Here is a 16,690-nt window from a genome sequence, read left to right as displayed (position 1 = left end):
TGGGGAGAGAGAGCCAAGTTATAGAGGGACCAATTTGACAATGATTAATCATATTTTTCAACGCCATAGCGAACGTGCCAACATTAGAGTAAGGATATTGAGAAATAGCTGACAGAAACAATGGAGAACACGTAGAAAATGAAAAAAAAAAAATCTTTTTGAAAGTGAGAGGTACACCTGTAAAGAAATAGGTTGGGGTCAAATTTGCTAACTGGGGGGGGGGGGAGCTAAGACCCCTAGCTGATATGACATAAGTTCTTGTTTCTTTGGGTTTGTCTCGATACATCACATAAAAGTCAGTTCGGTTTCTTCTTTACATAATACACGTGTTACAAAAGACAGGGTGTTAGCTAGGCACTACTGCCCTTATTAGTAGAACTATTAGTGAAACTAGACTATAACTAAACCTACTCACGTTAGTGTTATTAATTGCGAATCAAATTATAAGGAAAATTAAAAGTTCATTCATTATCAACATTCATTCGAAAGGCATCATCAGTGTAGCCCAACAAGTCCATACTAAATGTAAACATAATTACATAAAAAAAACGTGCAATTATCACAATCACATTGTTAAATTTCACTACGAAATCTGTCCTCGGCTAAATGTAATTAAGACTCCAAGGTTCATTATGCAGTCTCCATCTGTAATTACCAGTTAATGACTTGTAATTATCTTTACCTTTTGACTGCTGCCTTTGATAACATTCATCTGACAAATCACGCAATGGAGCCGTGATTGCATTAGAATATGCAAGTGAGTGTGAGTCAAAAGTGCCAGGCCATGTCAGAGTGTGGAGTGAAGTGTCATTATTCGTCAGAAAATGTCACACTATGACACTTAGACAGATTATTGAAAGCGTTAGGATGTGTTCGGAAGTGCCGTCTATGTGGGTACATAAAGTGGGAAGTGTCGTTTATGTGGGTACATAAAGTGGGAAGTGCCGTCTATGTGGGTACATTAGGTGGGAAGTGTCGTTTATGTGGTTACATAAAGTAGGAAGTGCCGTCTATGTGGGTACATTAGGTGGGAAGTGTCGTTTATGTGGTGACATAAAGTAGGAAGTTTCGTTTATGTGGTTACATAAAGTAGGAAGTGCCGTCTATGTGGGTACATAAAGTGGGAAGTGTCGTTTATGTGGTTACAGAAAGTGCTTGGTTTGGGAACATGTGCTAGACGCGTAGGGTGTGCCCATTATTTAAGGGTAATGCTTTGTGATAGTATCAGGAAGCATGAGCGTGTGACACATGAGTAGTGAGTGCCAAGTGCCAAGAACAGTGCCGTGTGACACGTGACTAGTGAGTGTCAAGTGCCAAGAACAGTGCCGTGTGGCATATGAGTTGTGAGTGTCAAGTGCCAAGAACAGTGCCGTGTGACATATGAGTCGTGAGTGTCAGTGCCATGAACAGTGCCGCGTGACACATGATCTGTGAGTGTCAGTGCCATGAACAGTGCCGCGTGACACATGAGCAGTGAGTGATAGTGGCATGAACAGTGCCGCTTGACACGTGACTAGTGAGTGTCAGTGCCAAGAACAGTGCCGTGTGACACATAAACAGTGAGTGTCAGTGCCAAGAACAGTGCCGCTTGACACATGAACAGTGAGTGTCAGTGCCAAGAACAGTGCCGCTTGACACATGAACAGTGAGTGTCAGTGCCAAGAACAGTGCCGCGTGACACATGAGCAGTGAGTGATAGTGGCATGAACAGTGCCGCTTGACACGTGACTAGTGAGTGTCAGTGCCAAGAACAGTGCCGTGTGACACATGAACAGTGAGTGTCAGTGCCAAGAACAGTGCCGCGTGACACATGAGCAGTGAGTGATAGTGGCATGAACAGTGCCGCTTGACACGTGACTAGTGAGTGTCAGTGCCAAGAACAGTGCCGTGTGACACATGAACAGTGAGTGTCAGTGCCAAGAACAGTGCCGCTTGACACATGAGTTGTGAGTGTCAAGTGCCAAGAACAGTGCCGCGTGACACATGATCTGTGAGTGTCAAGTGCCAAAAACAGTGCCGTGTGACATATGAATTGTGAGTGTCAAGTGCCAAGAACAGTGCCGCTTGACACATGATCTGTGAGTGTCAGTGCCAAGAACAGTGCCGCTTGACACATGAACAGTGAGTGTCAGTGCCAAGAACAGTGCCGCGTGACATGAATTATATGTGTCAGTGCCAAGAGCAGTGCCGCGCGACGTACAGTGAACGTTGAGCGTGACGTTGGTCCTAAGCGGCTCCTCCAGCAGGTCGTTGTTCACCGCGCACGCCAGCACAGCCCCATCGTCAGCCGCTGAAACCTCGATCTCCAGGGAATTGACGACCCCGCCCCCTTCCTCCTCGGTCGTCGTGGAGGAGTCGTCCAGCACGCGACCGCCCCTCCGCCACACCAGCCAGGGGGGCGGCTTCCCCCTCGACGCCCTGCAGGTGAGGATTAGCGTCTCTCCCTCCCTCAGCGCCTCCCCCGGGCTGTAGCCGCTGATGGTTGGTCTCCCAGGGGGATCTGTTGATGGGGGTAGGGGGGGAGAGGAGGGGGGGAGGGGGGGAGTAAATGAGAATGTGGTGTTCTCCCGGGGGTGGGGGGGTAAGGGGGGTGGGGTGGGGGGTAAGGGGGGAGAGGGGGAGGGGGGGAGTAAATGAGAATGTGGGGTTCTCCCGGGGGTGGGGGGTAAGGGGGGTGGGGGAGCAAGGGGGGGGGGAGGGGGTAAATGAGAATGTGGTAATAGAGCTAATGAAAGGAGAGAGAGGGTGAACACATTGTTTCTTGGGATAAGGTTATTAGGCGCATGAGAACACTATCCTGTTATATATCTATGACTATAGATACATATAATTAACTAAAATACGTGCGTACATGCGTGTATATACACATGAACATAAACAAACATAAACAAGGGATTTGTGTTTGCTACAGTTGATTTAGGTGACATAAACGACCGTACAGTATAATGAGGTATTGTACGTGGTCAGTGCCTACATGAATGGACATGTGTAAACATGTATATACACACACGCAAACGAGGAGGATGAGAGAGAAAATATATATATATATGTGTGTGTGTGTGGGTGTATATATAAAATATGAATATATATATGTATATATATATATATATAATAACATATATATGTATACGATATATAACAATATATATGAATATATATAAATACATAAAAATAATACACACATATAATATAAATATATATATATATATATTATATATATATATATATATATATACATACCTACATACATATATACATATATATATATATATAAATTATATATATATATATATATATATATATATATATATATATATATGAATATACACGCACACATATAATATGAGTACATTTTAATATATACATATATCTATATCTATCTATCTATCTATATACATACATACATACATAATACATTTTATAAAAATATATATATATATATATAAATATATATAAATAATAATATATATAATATATATATAATACACACACAACACACACTCACACTCCAACCTCACACGCACCCCATCATACACACACACATACACACACACACACTCAACACACATACACACACACAACACATATATATATATAATCTAATATATAAATAGATATATATATAAGATATATATATACATATATACATATAACTAAAATCTATCTATCCATCTATATACATACTTACATATACCATAAATACATATATATATTATAGTATATATATATATATATATATATCTATATATATATATATATATATTAATATATATATAAATACACACAACACTCAGCACTCACACTCACACTCACATACCTCACAACTCACACTTCATACACACACACATACACACACACACACACACACACACACACAAACACACACACACCCACACCCACACACACACTTATATATATATATATATTATATATATATATAATCTCTATATATAAATATCTATACATATCTAATATATATATAATATATATACAACTTTATATATATACCATAACAAAATACCTCAATATATGTAACACAACACACACACACAGGACCACCCCCCTATCTCTTCACACTATCTCACTACTCTCTCTAAATAACACACACTCACACACACGAAACACACAATCAATCACTCTAAGACACTGACAATCAGACACTCACACCCCTCACACAACACACTACACACACACACACACACACACACAATCAGCCACGTCACGACACACACTGACGACACCACTCACACACACACACACACAACTCCCCTGACTCACACACCAACACACCTCCACTTACACACACACACACACACACACTCACAAGATCACACGAACCACTCAGCACACACATGTACACTCACACACACCCACACACCCCACACAGACACACACAGACCAACACAGTCCACACCACACACACACACCCACTCACACACACACACACAACAGAGCCCACACATAACCACTCACACCCACGCTGTACTAACACACACCCACACACACACACACACACACACACACATCACACGACACGAGCACACGACACACCACACACACACTCGCGAGCGCGCGCGTCTCCTGTCTCTTTGTTTTTGCCTCTCGTCTCTTTGTTCCGCTCTCGTCACTCTTTTCCGCTCTCTTTCGTGGGTTGGCCGCTCTCGCGCGGTGGGCCTCGCGCGCGCTCCGCTGCGCGCGCGCGGCCCTCGCCCAAACACTACCACACCCACACTCTCACTCTTCCACACACACACTCCAACCACGCCACCCCACACGCCCCACCCACCCACCACCAAACCTCTTACTCGCCCACCACACACACTACCCATCCCAGCCCCTCCCACACCACTCCACCCAATACCCTCCCACCCCCCACAACAAACCCCCCCACACACAGCTATAGACCACCCCCGACGACCGCAGATACCCCGCGCCCCGCCCCCCCCACCCCCCGCGCTGCCCCCCCCCCCCCCCCTCGCCAACCGACCCCCCGCTCGCGCCACCCCCCACCCCACGCGCCGCCACCGCCCCACGTCGAGCGCGAGCCCACGCCCCCCCCGCGCGACGCCCACCAACACCACGCGCGCGCGCCCCAACCGCCCCGCGCGCGCGCCCCCCGCCACCACCCGCGCCGCCCCCCCGCCCCCCGCTCGCGCGCCCCCCACCACCTGCCCCCGAGCGCGCGCTCCCCCCCGCTCCCCCGCGCGCGCGCCCCCTCCCCTCTCGCTCACGCCCCCCCCGCCCCCCGCGCCCGTCTCCCCCCCCGCGCCGCCCCCCCCAGCCCCCCCCCCCCCGCCCACCCGCGCGCTCGCCCCCCCCGCCCCCCCTCCGAGTCTCCCCCCCCGCCCCCCGCGCGCGCCCCCCCCGCCCCCCCGCGCGCCCCCCCCCCGCGCCCGCCCCCCCCACCCCCCGCGCGCTGGCGCCCCCCCTCCCGCCCCTCTCCTCACCCCTCCCGCCACCCGCGCGCCTGGCCCCACCTCCCCCCCTCGCCCGCTCCCCCCGGCCCCCCGCGCGCGCGCCCCCCCCCCGATACATGCCACCCCATGACCCGCGCCACTGCGGTCCAATCTCCCCTGCAGCAATTATAACCGACGCCTGGCACATAACGACAATCACAACCTCCCCACTGAACTTATATTTCCTTTTATCCACACTACCCCACCACTACGCCTTCTCTTTGTCGATATATTTGATATTTTTTCATCTATATTTCGGGGTCTTTATTTTGTATTTGATTTGTTATTATGTTTGATATTTTTTTTTTCCCTCCTCCTTGTCTCTGAGTCTCCTTCTCTCTCTTCTCTGATTCCTTTTTGGGCTTTAGATTTGCTTTTTTCGCTCGCTTTGGTCTCTCTTTCCTCTTTATCTCCTCTCTCTCTCCTCTCTCTCTCTCTCCTCTTACTCTCTTTCTCTCTCTCTCTCCTCTTCCCTCTCTTTCTCTCTCTCTCTCTCTCTCTATCTCACTCTCTCCTCCTCTCTCTCTCTCATCTCTCACTCTCTCTCTCTCTCCACTCTCCTCTCTCCACTCTCTCTCTCTCCACTCTCTCTCACACTCTCTCTCTCTCGCTCTCTCTCACGTCTCGCTCTCTTCTCCTCGCTCACTCTCTCCCCCCTCTCTCTCTCTCTCTCTCCTTCTCCACTCTCTCTCTCTCTCATCACTCTCTCTCTCTCTCTCTCTCACTGCTTCATCTCGCATCAACTCCTCTCTCTCACACACTCCTCTCTCACCTCTCGTCTCTCTCCTCACTCTCGTCATCTCCCTCTCTCCTTTCTCTCCTCACATCTCTCTCATCTCTCACACTCCTCTCTCTTTCTCTCTCTCTTTCTCTCTCTCTTTCTCTCTCCACTCACTCTCTCCCTCTCTCTTCATCTCTCCCTCACTCTCCTCTCTCTCACTCCTCTCTCTCCTCTCATCCTCTCCTCTCCTCTCTCCACTCTCTCTCTTCACTCTCTCTCTCTCTCACTCTTCTCTCTCTCTCACTCTCTCTCCTCTCTCTCCTCTCTCTCACTCTCTCTCCTCTCTCTCTCACAACTCCTCTCTCTACTCACACTTCTCTCTCTCTCTCACTCTCGATCTCACTCTCTCTCTCTCATCACTCTCTCTCTCTCTCTTCTCTCACTCCTCTCCACTCTCCTCTCTCTTTTCTCCCTCTCAACTCCTCTCTCCCTCTCTTCTCTCCTCAAGTCACTCTCTCTCTCACTCTCTCTCTCTCCTCCCTTCTCACTCTCTCCTCCTCTCTCACTCTCTCTCTCTCATTCTCTCTCTCAACTCTCTCTCTCTCACTCTCTCTCTCTCCTCACTCTCTCTCTCTTCACTCTCCTCTCTCTCTTCACTCTCGCTCTCTCACTCTCCTCTCCTCTCTCTCTCTCACTCTCACTCTCTCTCTCACCACTCACTTCTCTCTCTCTCACTCTCCTCTCTCTCTCTCATCCTCCTCTCTCTCTCTCTCTCTCTCTCTCACTCTCCCTTTTTCCAACACAGCTCCGTGGTCGCTCTCTCTCGCTCTCTCACTCGCTCTCCTCTCTCACTCTCTCTCTCTCCACATCACTCGCTCTCTCTCTCCTCATTCTCCATCTCTCCCTCACGCTCTCTCGCCTCACTCTCTCTCTCTCATTCACCTCTCTCTCTCTCACCACTCCTCCTCTTCTCACTCTCTCTCTCTCTCTCTCCTCTCTCCTCTCCTCTCTCCTCACTCTCTCTCTCTCTCACTCTCCCATCACTCTCTCTCTCTCTCTCTCGTCACTCCTCTCCCTCTCCTCACTCGCTCTCTCTCACCCCTCCTCACTCTCTCTCTCTCTCCACTCCTCTTCTCACGTTCACTCCTTCTCTTCACTCTCATCTCTCTCACTCTCTCTCTCACGGTCTCGCTCTCTCCTCACTCTCTCTCTCTGACTCTCTTTCCCTCTCATTCTCTCTCTCTCACTCTCTCCCTCTCACTCTCTCTTTCTCTCTCTCTCACTCTCTCTGCTCTCTCTCACAAGCTCCTCCTCTCTCTCGCACTCTCTCTCTCTCCTCATCCTCTCTCTCACTCCTCTCTCGTCTCACGCTCTCTCTCTCTCCTCTCACTCTCCAGCTCTCTCACTCACTCTCTCCCCCTCTCCTCTCTCTCTCTCTCTCTCTCTCTCTCCGCACTCTCCTCTCTCCTCTCTCTCTCATCCTCCGGCTCCTTCTCACCTCTCTCATCTCCCCCTCTCGTTCTCCTCATTCTCCTCTCACCTCATCACCCTCTCTCTCTCTCTCCCTCTCTCTCCCTTTTTCACTCCCTCTCTCTTTATCACCCTCCCCCTCTCTCCCCCCCCTTCTCCCTCCCCCCCCTCCCCCTCTCCCCCCCTCCCCCTCCCCCTCCCCCCCCCCTCCCCCTCTCCCTCGCCCCTCTTTCCCTCTCCTCCCCTCATCTCTCTCTCCTTCTCCGCTCCTCCCCCTCCTCCCCCTCCCCCCTCCCCCTCCCTCTCTCCCTCTCCCTCCCCCTCCGCCCACCCCTCCGCCCACCAGGTACTCACACAAGACCGAGAGGGTGACGAAGGAGAGCAAGGGCGTCTCGAGAGCCAAGTGGGCGGCCTGGCAGAAGAACCTCCGCCCGTCGTCCGCCGGTGTGGGCGTGAGGGCGAGGCGGCTGCGGGCGTCCCAGCGCCGCTCCACGAGGCTCGATTCCTCGACGTGATCCTCGATGTTGCCTGCAGGAGGGAGGGGGGTAGGGAGGGGGGTTAGGGAGGAGAGGGAAGGAGGGAGGAGAGGGAGGGAAGGAGAGGGAGGGAGGGAAGGAGGGAAGGGGGTTAGGGAGGAAGGGAGGGAGGGAGGGAGGGAGGGAGGGGGGTTAGGGAGGGAGGGGGGTCTGCGTATGGCGGACGGACGAGGGAGGGGAGGGCGGGAGGGAAGGGGAGGGAGGGAGGGCGTGACGCGCTGGTCCGGTGGTGATGCTGAGACATGCGGGCTGGAGGACGGGTACGTGCGTGGTGGCTTCAAGTGGCTCCGCCGCTAGCGTGCGGAGCGAGCGGTCACACTTTGATTACATGTCTCATTACTCACACTCTCTAACTCACTAACTCACACACAGCACACATCTACTCTCTCCATTATCAGCCACCCCACTCCCTGACACACTATCAATCTCCACAGTCACACAATCCTCCACCCGCACTCACACACACACACTCACCACTCATACAACACACTAAAACACACAACCAAATCACACATACACACACACCCTCACCACTCACACACCTTACACACACACACACACTGACCACACACACACAACACACACACACACACACACTCTCACTCCCCACACACTCACCCTCACACTCACCCCACACACACAGCAACACACATCACAACACACACCACACTCACACACACTCTCACAAACACACACTCTTGGGTGGGGGGCGGAGAGGGGGGAAAAAATACTCACATCACACACAAAGCCCCCACGACCCAAACAGCATCTCAGTCCCAGCACCACAATACACACACCAGTCCACCACTCACTCACTCACACACACACACACACACACCAACCTCACGACTCTCAACTACACACACAAACACCCACCTCATTCCCATCCCCACCGTCCACACATAATCCTCCTCCTTCTCCTTTTCAAAATAATGACTTCATCAAGATCGTAAACTTATTACTAAAGTCTTTATCCCAGCGAATTTTAGTTTAAAAAAATACTACCATCATCTAACGTCTCTATAGCTGCAATTACAAAAAAATATCATTATTACCCTTGTTATTATTGTCATCGAAACACATAAGCAAGGATTTTGTAAAATCTTATTACAGAATATTGATAATTACGGATATAATTAAGTATAGTGATCTTAAAAACACACTACAAATGAGTATAGAAATTAGTTACAATAAAAAACAACGACTACAAAGTTATAATGATGATAATAATAATAATAATAAGGATAATGATGACAATGATTATTATGATAATGATAGTGATAAGAATGATGATATGATAATCTCTTATGACGATAATGATCATATAATAATAACGATAATAAATAATGATAATGATAAAGATATAATGAAGACGACGATGACAATGATAATGAAAATAATAGTAATAAAGATCATAATCATAAAATCATAAAAAGATACTTTACTCATTATACAGTTTACTGACTTATCCATTTATTCCTTTATCACCAATTAACTTTCTTCTTCTCACCATTCGCAATCGCCGCCCCCCGCCGCCGGCCCGCCCCCCACCGTCACGGCCAGGTGAGGGCGCTGGGCGGGTGGGCTTCGTTGGCGAGCAACTCCAACACACACTTTCACCACTGACAACTCTCCGGACACCACCTCCACCACCACGCACCGCTACGTCTCTAACCCCTACTACTCCAGCCGAGGTTCCCTGAAGCTCGCCTGCGTGGGCACTGGGTGAGAATGGAGGGAAGGGGTAGGGTTATGGGTAATTAGAAAGGGGAGGTTGGGGTATTTGGGAAGGGGGGTGGGTTAGGGATGGGGAGGTGGGGTGGGAGGAAGAGGAGGAGTAAGGGGAGGGGAATGGGGTGGGGGTAAGGGGATGTTCGGAAGGAAGGAAGAGAGGGTAGCGAAAGAGGGAAAGAGGTGGGGAAGAAAAGGGGAAAGGGGGTTGGGGAGAGGAAGGTAGGGGGAGGGGGGAAGAGAGAAGTTTATTTTCGTTTTTTTTATTATTTATTATTATTCTATGTGTACATGTATGTTGTGTGTGTGGATGTGTACTTAGGTCTCTATGCATACTCGTGTGTGTGTGTGTTTGCTTGTGTGTGTGTGTGTGTGTGTATGTGTGTATGTGTGTGTGTGTGTGTATGTTTGCTTGTGTGTGTGTGTGTGTGTGTGTGTGTGTGTGTGTGTATGGGGTGATTATTGTATGTGTATTGTATTGTGTGTGTTGTGTATGTTTCGATGCCCGATGTGTAGCTGCTGTATGCCAAGTTTATGTGTGCAAGAAAAAAAAAAAATATGTATCCTAACTATATACCACCAGACCTACATCAACATGAATATTCGTACCCGAACACATACAAAAATACATTTTTTTTTCCACGCATTCCATATTTCAAGTGACGTACCCCAAATAAAATGAATAAAACCCACACACGCATAATTTCAATTCCCTCTCTCTCTCTTTTTTTCTTTCTTTCTCCCACGAAGGAATAAAATATAAGGAATCTTCTTCGCAAATTTCGGAATATTCCAAGTCCCTGAATTATATGGCGGGTGGAAAAAATTTACTACCCTGGGTGGGTGCCATACTACTGACACACTCGAGGTGATGGTACACATAATCTATAGATAATATAAATATAATAATATATATCATATATATCAAATATATATATATATATATATATATACATACACAGTGGGAGGCTTTTTTATGGGCGGGGTGGGGTGGGTGGGATGAGAGGGGGGGTGAAAGAGGAAGTTAGGGGGTGGGTGGGAGGGCGGGGGGAAGATAATGGGAGTGGGGGAGGGGGTGAAAAGAGAAGTTACGAGGAAGGGGGCGGGCGGGGGGCGGAGGACGTTAGCTGCTGGTTGGGTGGGCGGGGAGGGGTGCGGCGCCCGATAGCGGTAGGGAGGGTGGGAGCGGTAGGGGGAAGTTAGGAGGGGGGAGGGCGAAGAAAAAGGAAGGGGAGGAGGTGAGCGCGCGTCCCGATGCTGCATGAGTTGTGCAGCTGCCCAAGCTGGTGGCCAATGTTGCATGCTGAGTGAAGCAATGATAGTGCACCGGTAAAGATGCATCATAATGCACACCTCGCGGGTCATAAAGCCCATTATTGCCAACGGCTCCTCGTGTTGCTATCACAGCTCCTGTCCTGATACCGAAAACCAACCCGCTGTTTCCATGCCAACGAGGTGTGGTCCAAAGTACCCCCCCCGGCAGGTCGGACAGCTCCTTCATCCCGCCGCCCATCAACGCACCTACTCACTAGTAAACATCAACAATCGGCTCAGCCAACCCACCACCGCGTGGGCACATGCTCACCGAGCCACATCCCACCCCTCCCCTCGCGCCCTCGAGCGCCTTGAGCCACCCCCCGCGACGCGCGCGCGCCCGTGCGCACACACCCGCGCGAGCGCAGCGACCGTGCTCCCCCCCGATGCGCGCGCTCGCGTGCACCCAGCGGCCCCTCGCGCTCACTCGCGGGCCCCTCCCGCCCCCCCACCCACCCACACATCACCACACACACACAACACACACCACACACACGTTCACGACACGACCACACTCACACACACACTCTCCACACTCACTCCCCCCATCCAATTCCTCTTCGCCACTCCCCCCTCCCCCCCCCCTCCCCCTCACCCTTCCCCCTCCCCACACACCCCGGGTTGCCAGAGTGCATAAATGAATGCCATATGCTATGATCTATTCTTTGACATATCAAAGTTAAATATTTTTATTTAAAGGTGGATGTATATACGACGTGGTTTTTATGATAAGTAGATTCACTTTTTATTTGTATGTTCGTGAGTTGGTTTTGCTGTTATATCTTCTTATTCTTTTATTTTAATTAGAATATTCGCTCTCAAAGCGCAGAAGTAGCGATATAATATATAATAGGAATTATATTGCTCGTCATATATATATATGATTTTATTTTTTTTTTTTTTTTTTTTTTTTTTTTTTTTTTTTTTGTCATGGACCTCGATCCTTTTTTTTCATATTCCTCTCTCTCTCTCTCTGCTTTCTCTCTTCTCTCACTCTGTTTAGTGGATTCCTCTCTCATGCTCTCTCTCGACCATCCTGCGTGTCCGACTCTCTCATCTCTCGATCGTCTCAAAAACCCCTCCGTCTCTCTCTCTCTCTCTCTCTTTGTCCCTAGCCCCCTCCCACCCACTTCCACCTTCCTTCCTCCCTCCCTCACTGCCCCCCCCCCCATCACCTCACCCAAAACAGTGATATTTGCCACCACCCAGATTCCCTTCCCCTTTATCACCCTCCCATCCCCCGCCCCTCCCCGTACCTAAACCCTCTCCCCCTCTCTCCCCTCCTCCCATGCACTCCCGTTTCACCTCCTCACCCGGCCTCCCTTTGTTATCTACCCCCCCCCCCCGCCACCCCCCCCCCCCGTACCTAAACCCTCTCCCCCCCAATTTCTCACACTGCCTCCCCCTCCGCGTCCCCCTCACCGAGCCCCCCCCCAGCACCGCCCCCTCCCTTGTCCTAACCCTCTCAGCGTCCCTCCGACCCCTTCTACCCTCTCCCCCCCGCCACCAACCCCACCCACCCCCAACTTACCCAAAACAGTAACATTCGCCGCCGCCCAGATCGGAGGCGTGGCATCCGTGGGGCCGACCTGGCACTGGTACTCGCCGTCCTCCGTCAGAGTGGCACCCTGAATCCTCAGGTGGTGCTCCCCCAGCCGCGCCTCCCCCAGGTACATGTAGCGCGGGTACCCTGGGACGCCGCGGTCAAACCCTGTGGGAATAAGAAGAAGAAAATGAAATTACATAGAAGGATGGTGGGGGAAAGATAAAGAGTAAAGGGATTGAGTGATGATGGAGTAATGAGGGAGATGGAGAGGGATGGATAAAGGAGAGAGAGGGAGGGAGGGAGGGAGGAAGGAAGGAGGGGAGTGAGGGAGTTTTGTTTACCACAAGGTCAGCGAGGAAAAGGTTATTTGTTTGTTTTTTTAAAGGTTTGTGATCAATTCCAAAGGCGCTCAAGGAGTAAACATTAATAATAAGAAGAGTAATGTTAATCATAATGATAACAATATCATCATCCTCATTAATGACAATAACAGGAATAATGATAATGATGATAATAATAACAGTAATAATAAAAATAATGATAATGATAATAATGATAATAACAGGAATAATGATGATGATAACAATATCATCATCCTCATTAATGACAATAACAGGAATAATGATAATGATGATAATAATAACAGTAATAATAATAATAATGATAATAACAGGAATAATGATGATGATAACAATATCATTATCCTCATTAATGACAATAATAATGATAACCAGGATGATATTTAGAGCAACATATTACGAATGATATTACAACATTCCAGAAATTATAGAACAAACACAGTGGTCATATAAGTAAGAAATGGAGCCTTTATGCAAATGCAGATTGCGATTCAGGATTTAAGGCTACGCAGAGGGAAGAACTGGAGGCAATATTGCAAGACGAGAGAGAAAGAGAGAGAGAGAGAAAAAAAAAAATCTAACCATGTCTTGGCGTTGACCTCTGCTTTTTTGACATATAATTAAAAGACGAATTGGATCTACGAACATGTGTCTTTTATACTCACATCTATTTATTTTTCTCTCTATCCTCTCTCCTATCTAGGAACCTACCTCCTGCTATGGTGCTTGCTTTGCTTACCTTCATCTATGTCCTCCCCTCCCTTTGCTTGCCCTCCCTCCCTCCTCATTCTTCACCTATAGCACCTTGCAAAGAATCCCGTTCTCTCAGTACGGTCCTCTCTTTCTCTCTCCATTCTCACCGCTATCTCTTTTTTTTCCCCTTCTTCTTTCTTTCACTTTTCCACGCTTCAGGAACACCCATCCCTTGCCTCTCCCTCTTTCTTCTTCTATACTTCTTCCTGTTCTGCATTGGGTTACTCTGCTTGATTTGTTCAGAGAACCTTACAAATAACTGGATGGAACTGGGGAACAAGCGATTAGCTGCATGGCTTTATTAAGTGAAGAAGCGCGATACAACACGGTTAGATAATCGATTGAAAAATGGATGTCTTGATGGATACAGTCAGTGAAGACTACTGCGCTGTGGTACGGGACTTAGCCACAACCAGTGCGGCTTCCCTCGATTCCCGTCCCGCCCTGGACCTCATTGTTAGCCGGAAGTTCCTAGAGGTCACTAGGTCTAGCAAGGCAGACTGGGGATGGGAGAGGTCTTTTCCAGACGAAGGTCACAGCTGAACTATCCATTGATCTGGCCCGCGAGAGCAGACGGAAGGGCATGTGGTCCTTCTCGGACGGGGGTCACGGCTAAACTGTCTGTCTTGGTAGACGGATTTGCGGGATGTCAGGTCAGGTCAGCTCAACGCCTCCGAAACCGTCTAAGGCTACGGAGATGTGTTCGAGGCATGGGCTCGAATCCCACCGCTGCCACCAGTTTGTGATGGGTGTCTTAGTATGCTGGAACTAATAACCCACATAAAATAGGAATTTGATGCCAGGCACAGGATTTATACAGATCAGGTTTATTCCATAAGGCAGATAATGTACGTTATGGAACACGAGATATAATATACACTATAGCACAATGATCACAGTAAGAAAACACTATAACGACACTTTATTGGTAGCTTATATGTGCCATAAGCTACCAATAAAGGAACCAGAAGAACCACCCGTCTTTGGCTCAATACCTTTAGTGAGTACATCTCACAATTAGTGTGTTTATATATGATATCAAATACATCAATACATTAGTATTAATCCAAAAATCTCACATACACATATCAAACTGACTATTTCTAACAGGCTAGCAGGGTAATCCTTACAAGTGCGCTACTCATATGCCGGGTCAGGTCATGTCAGGTCAACTTTGTGTGATATGGACAGGAAAGAGGTCACAATATAAAAGAAAAAAAAATTAAAATATAAAAAAAAAAAAAAATAAAAATTTAAAATTTTAAAATAAGAATAATAAATATAGAAATAAAAAATAAAATTTAATATTATTATTATATAAACAATATAAAAATATTAATACCCCGACTCCATAAACCAAACCTACGACAAATAATGGCATCCCTACAAAACCCCACCTCCCACAAACCCTACAACCACCCCCACCCACCCACCACCCACACCCCTCCACCCACGAAACACCCACCCCCACACCCCCTCACCCCTCCGCACCACACCACCCCAACAACCCCCCCACACCCTAGCCTTACTCCAAACACCCTCCCCCCCCCCCCCCCCCACCGATTGTCCTCCTAAAATATGTTGAACCTCAAAAGAGCTGAATACCTATGATTGCTATACCCTCCCATTTCCAGCTCCTACACAGATACCCCGCATAACCCTGTGCTGGGAACTGCTCGATCGAGGGAATTTATACAGAAAGGCCGGGAATGCTGGACTCGACCTGCGCTTAATCAATGTATCACTTGAATGTTCTCCGCCTGTTTTATGTTCACGCACGCGTACGATTACTGATATCTGTTTATATAATATATTATATTAGTATATATTAATATATATAGAGAGGATATAGTATATATATATATATTTTTTTTTTTTTTTTTTTTTTTTTTTTTTCGCGCGGTTAGAGTTTTTTCTATATTCATTCTTTTTTTTTCTCTTTTTTTCTTTTTTTCTTTTTTTTTCATTACTGTAATCATTGTGCTGTAATGTATATCATATCTCGTGTACCATGACGTTGGTTATCTGTCTTATGAGAGAAACCTGATGCTGTATTATAACCTGTTTTGCTGGATGAAGATCATCATTCCTGTAGATTTATTAACATACTAAGACACTCATCACACCCCCTCTCTCTCTCCCTTATTCTTTCTCTTTTACTCTCTTCCTCCCTACTCCCTTTCCCTCATTCACTCCCCCGCTACCTCTCCACCTCACCCTCTCTCCTTCTCCCATCTACCCTCTCGCACTTCTCTCCGCGCTCGCCTTCTGCCTCCTCTGTCATCGATTCTTCTTGCACCCCCTCTCTCTATGTGTGTCTCTCGACTCACCCTTACCCCTCTATCCCTCTCCTTCTCATTCTCTTTTCCCCTCTATCACTCTCATTCTCCCCTTGTATCCTTCCCCCTCTCTCCTCCTCCCTCTTTCTCTCCCTGCCCTACCATCTCTCTCCCTCCCCCTACCCCTTTATTCCTCTCCTTCTCTTTACCCCTCTATCCCTCTCTTTCTCCCACTGTATCCCTCCCCCTCTCTTCTCCTCTCTCTTCCTCTCCTACCCTACCATTCCTCTCCCCTTCCCTCTTCCTCTCCATCTACCTTTCCGTACCCCTCTATGTATCTCCCTCTCCTTACCCCTCTAACCCTCTCCTACTCCCTCTCCCTTTCCCTCTCCCTCTCCTTCTCTTACTCCCTCTCCTTACCCCTCTCCTTCTCCTACTCCCTCCTACTCCCTCTCCTTACCCCTCTAACCCTCTCCTACTCCCTCTCCCTCTCCTCCTACTCCTTCTCCCACTCCCTCTCCTACT

The 16,690-nt window shown here is 48.4% G+C and overlaps 1 protein-coding gene across 1 annotated transcript in view; it reads right to left on the bottom strand.

Annotated features, from left to right (window-relative positions):
- Window positions 1–2,041: 2,041 nt before the first annotated feature.
- Window positions 2,042–16,690, bottom strand: part of LOC122259817 (nephrin-like) — a 29,376-nt gene continuing 14,727 nt past the window's right edge. The window contains exons 3-6 of the mRNA XM_086534996.1: window positions 12,760–12,939; window positions 8,002–8,175; window positions 2,201–2,500; window positions 2,042–2,076 (exon numbers count right to left, since the gene is read on the bottom strand). Coding sequence (XP_086391122.1) covers window positions 2,042–2,076; window positions 2,201–2,500; window positions 8,002–8,175; window positions 12,760–12,939 — 689 coding nt within the window. The remainder of the gene's footprint in view (window positions 2,077–2,200; window positions 2,501–8,001; window positions 8,176–12,759; window positions 12,940–16,690) is intronic.

The sequence above is a fragment of the Penaeus japonicus genome, unplaced genomic scaffold (genome assembly GCF_977035675.1).
Source record: "Penaeus japonicus unplaced genomic scaffold, GWHDUDI00000001_assembly GWHDUDI00000042, whole genome shotgun sequence".
Lineage (NCBI taxonomy): Eukaryota > Metazoa > Arthropoda > Malacostraca > Decapoda > Penaeidae > Penaeus > Penaeus japonicus.
This window is presented reverse-complemented; position numbering and strand designations above follow the sequence as displayed.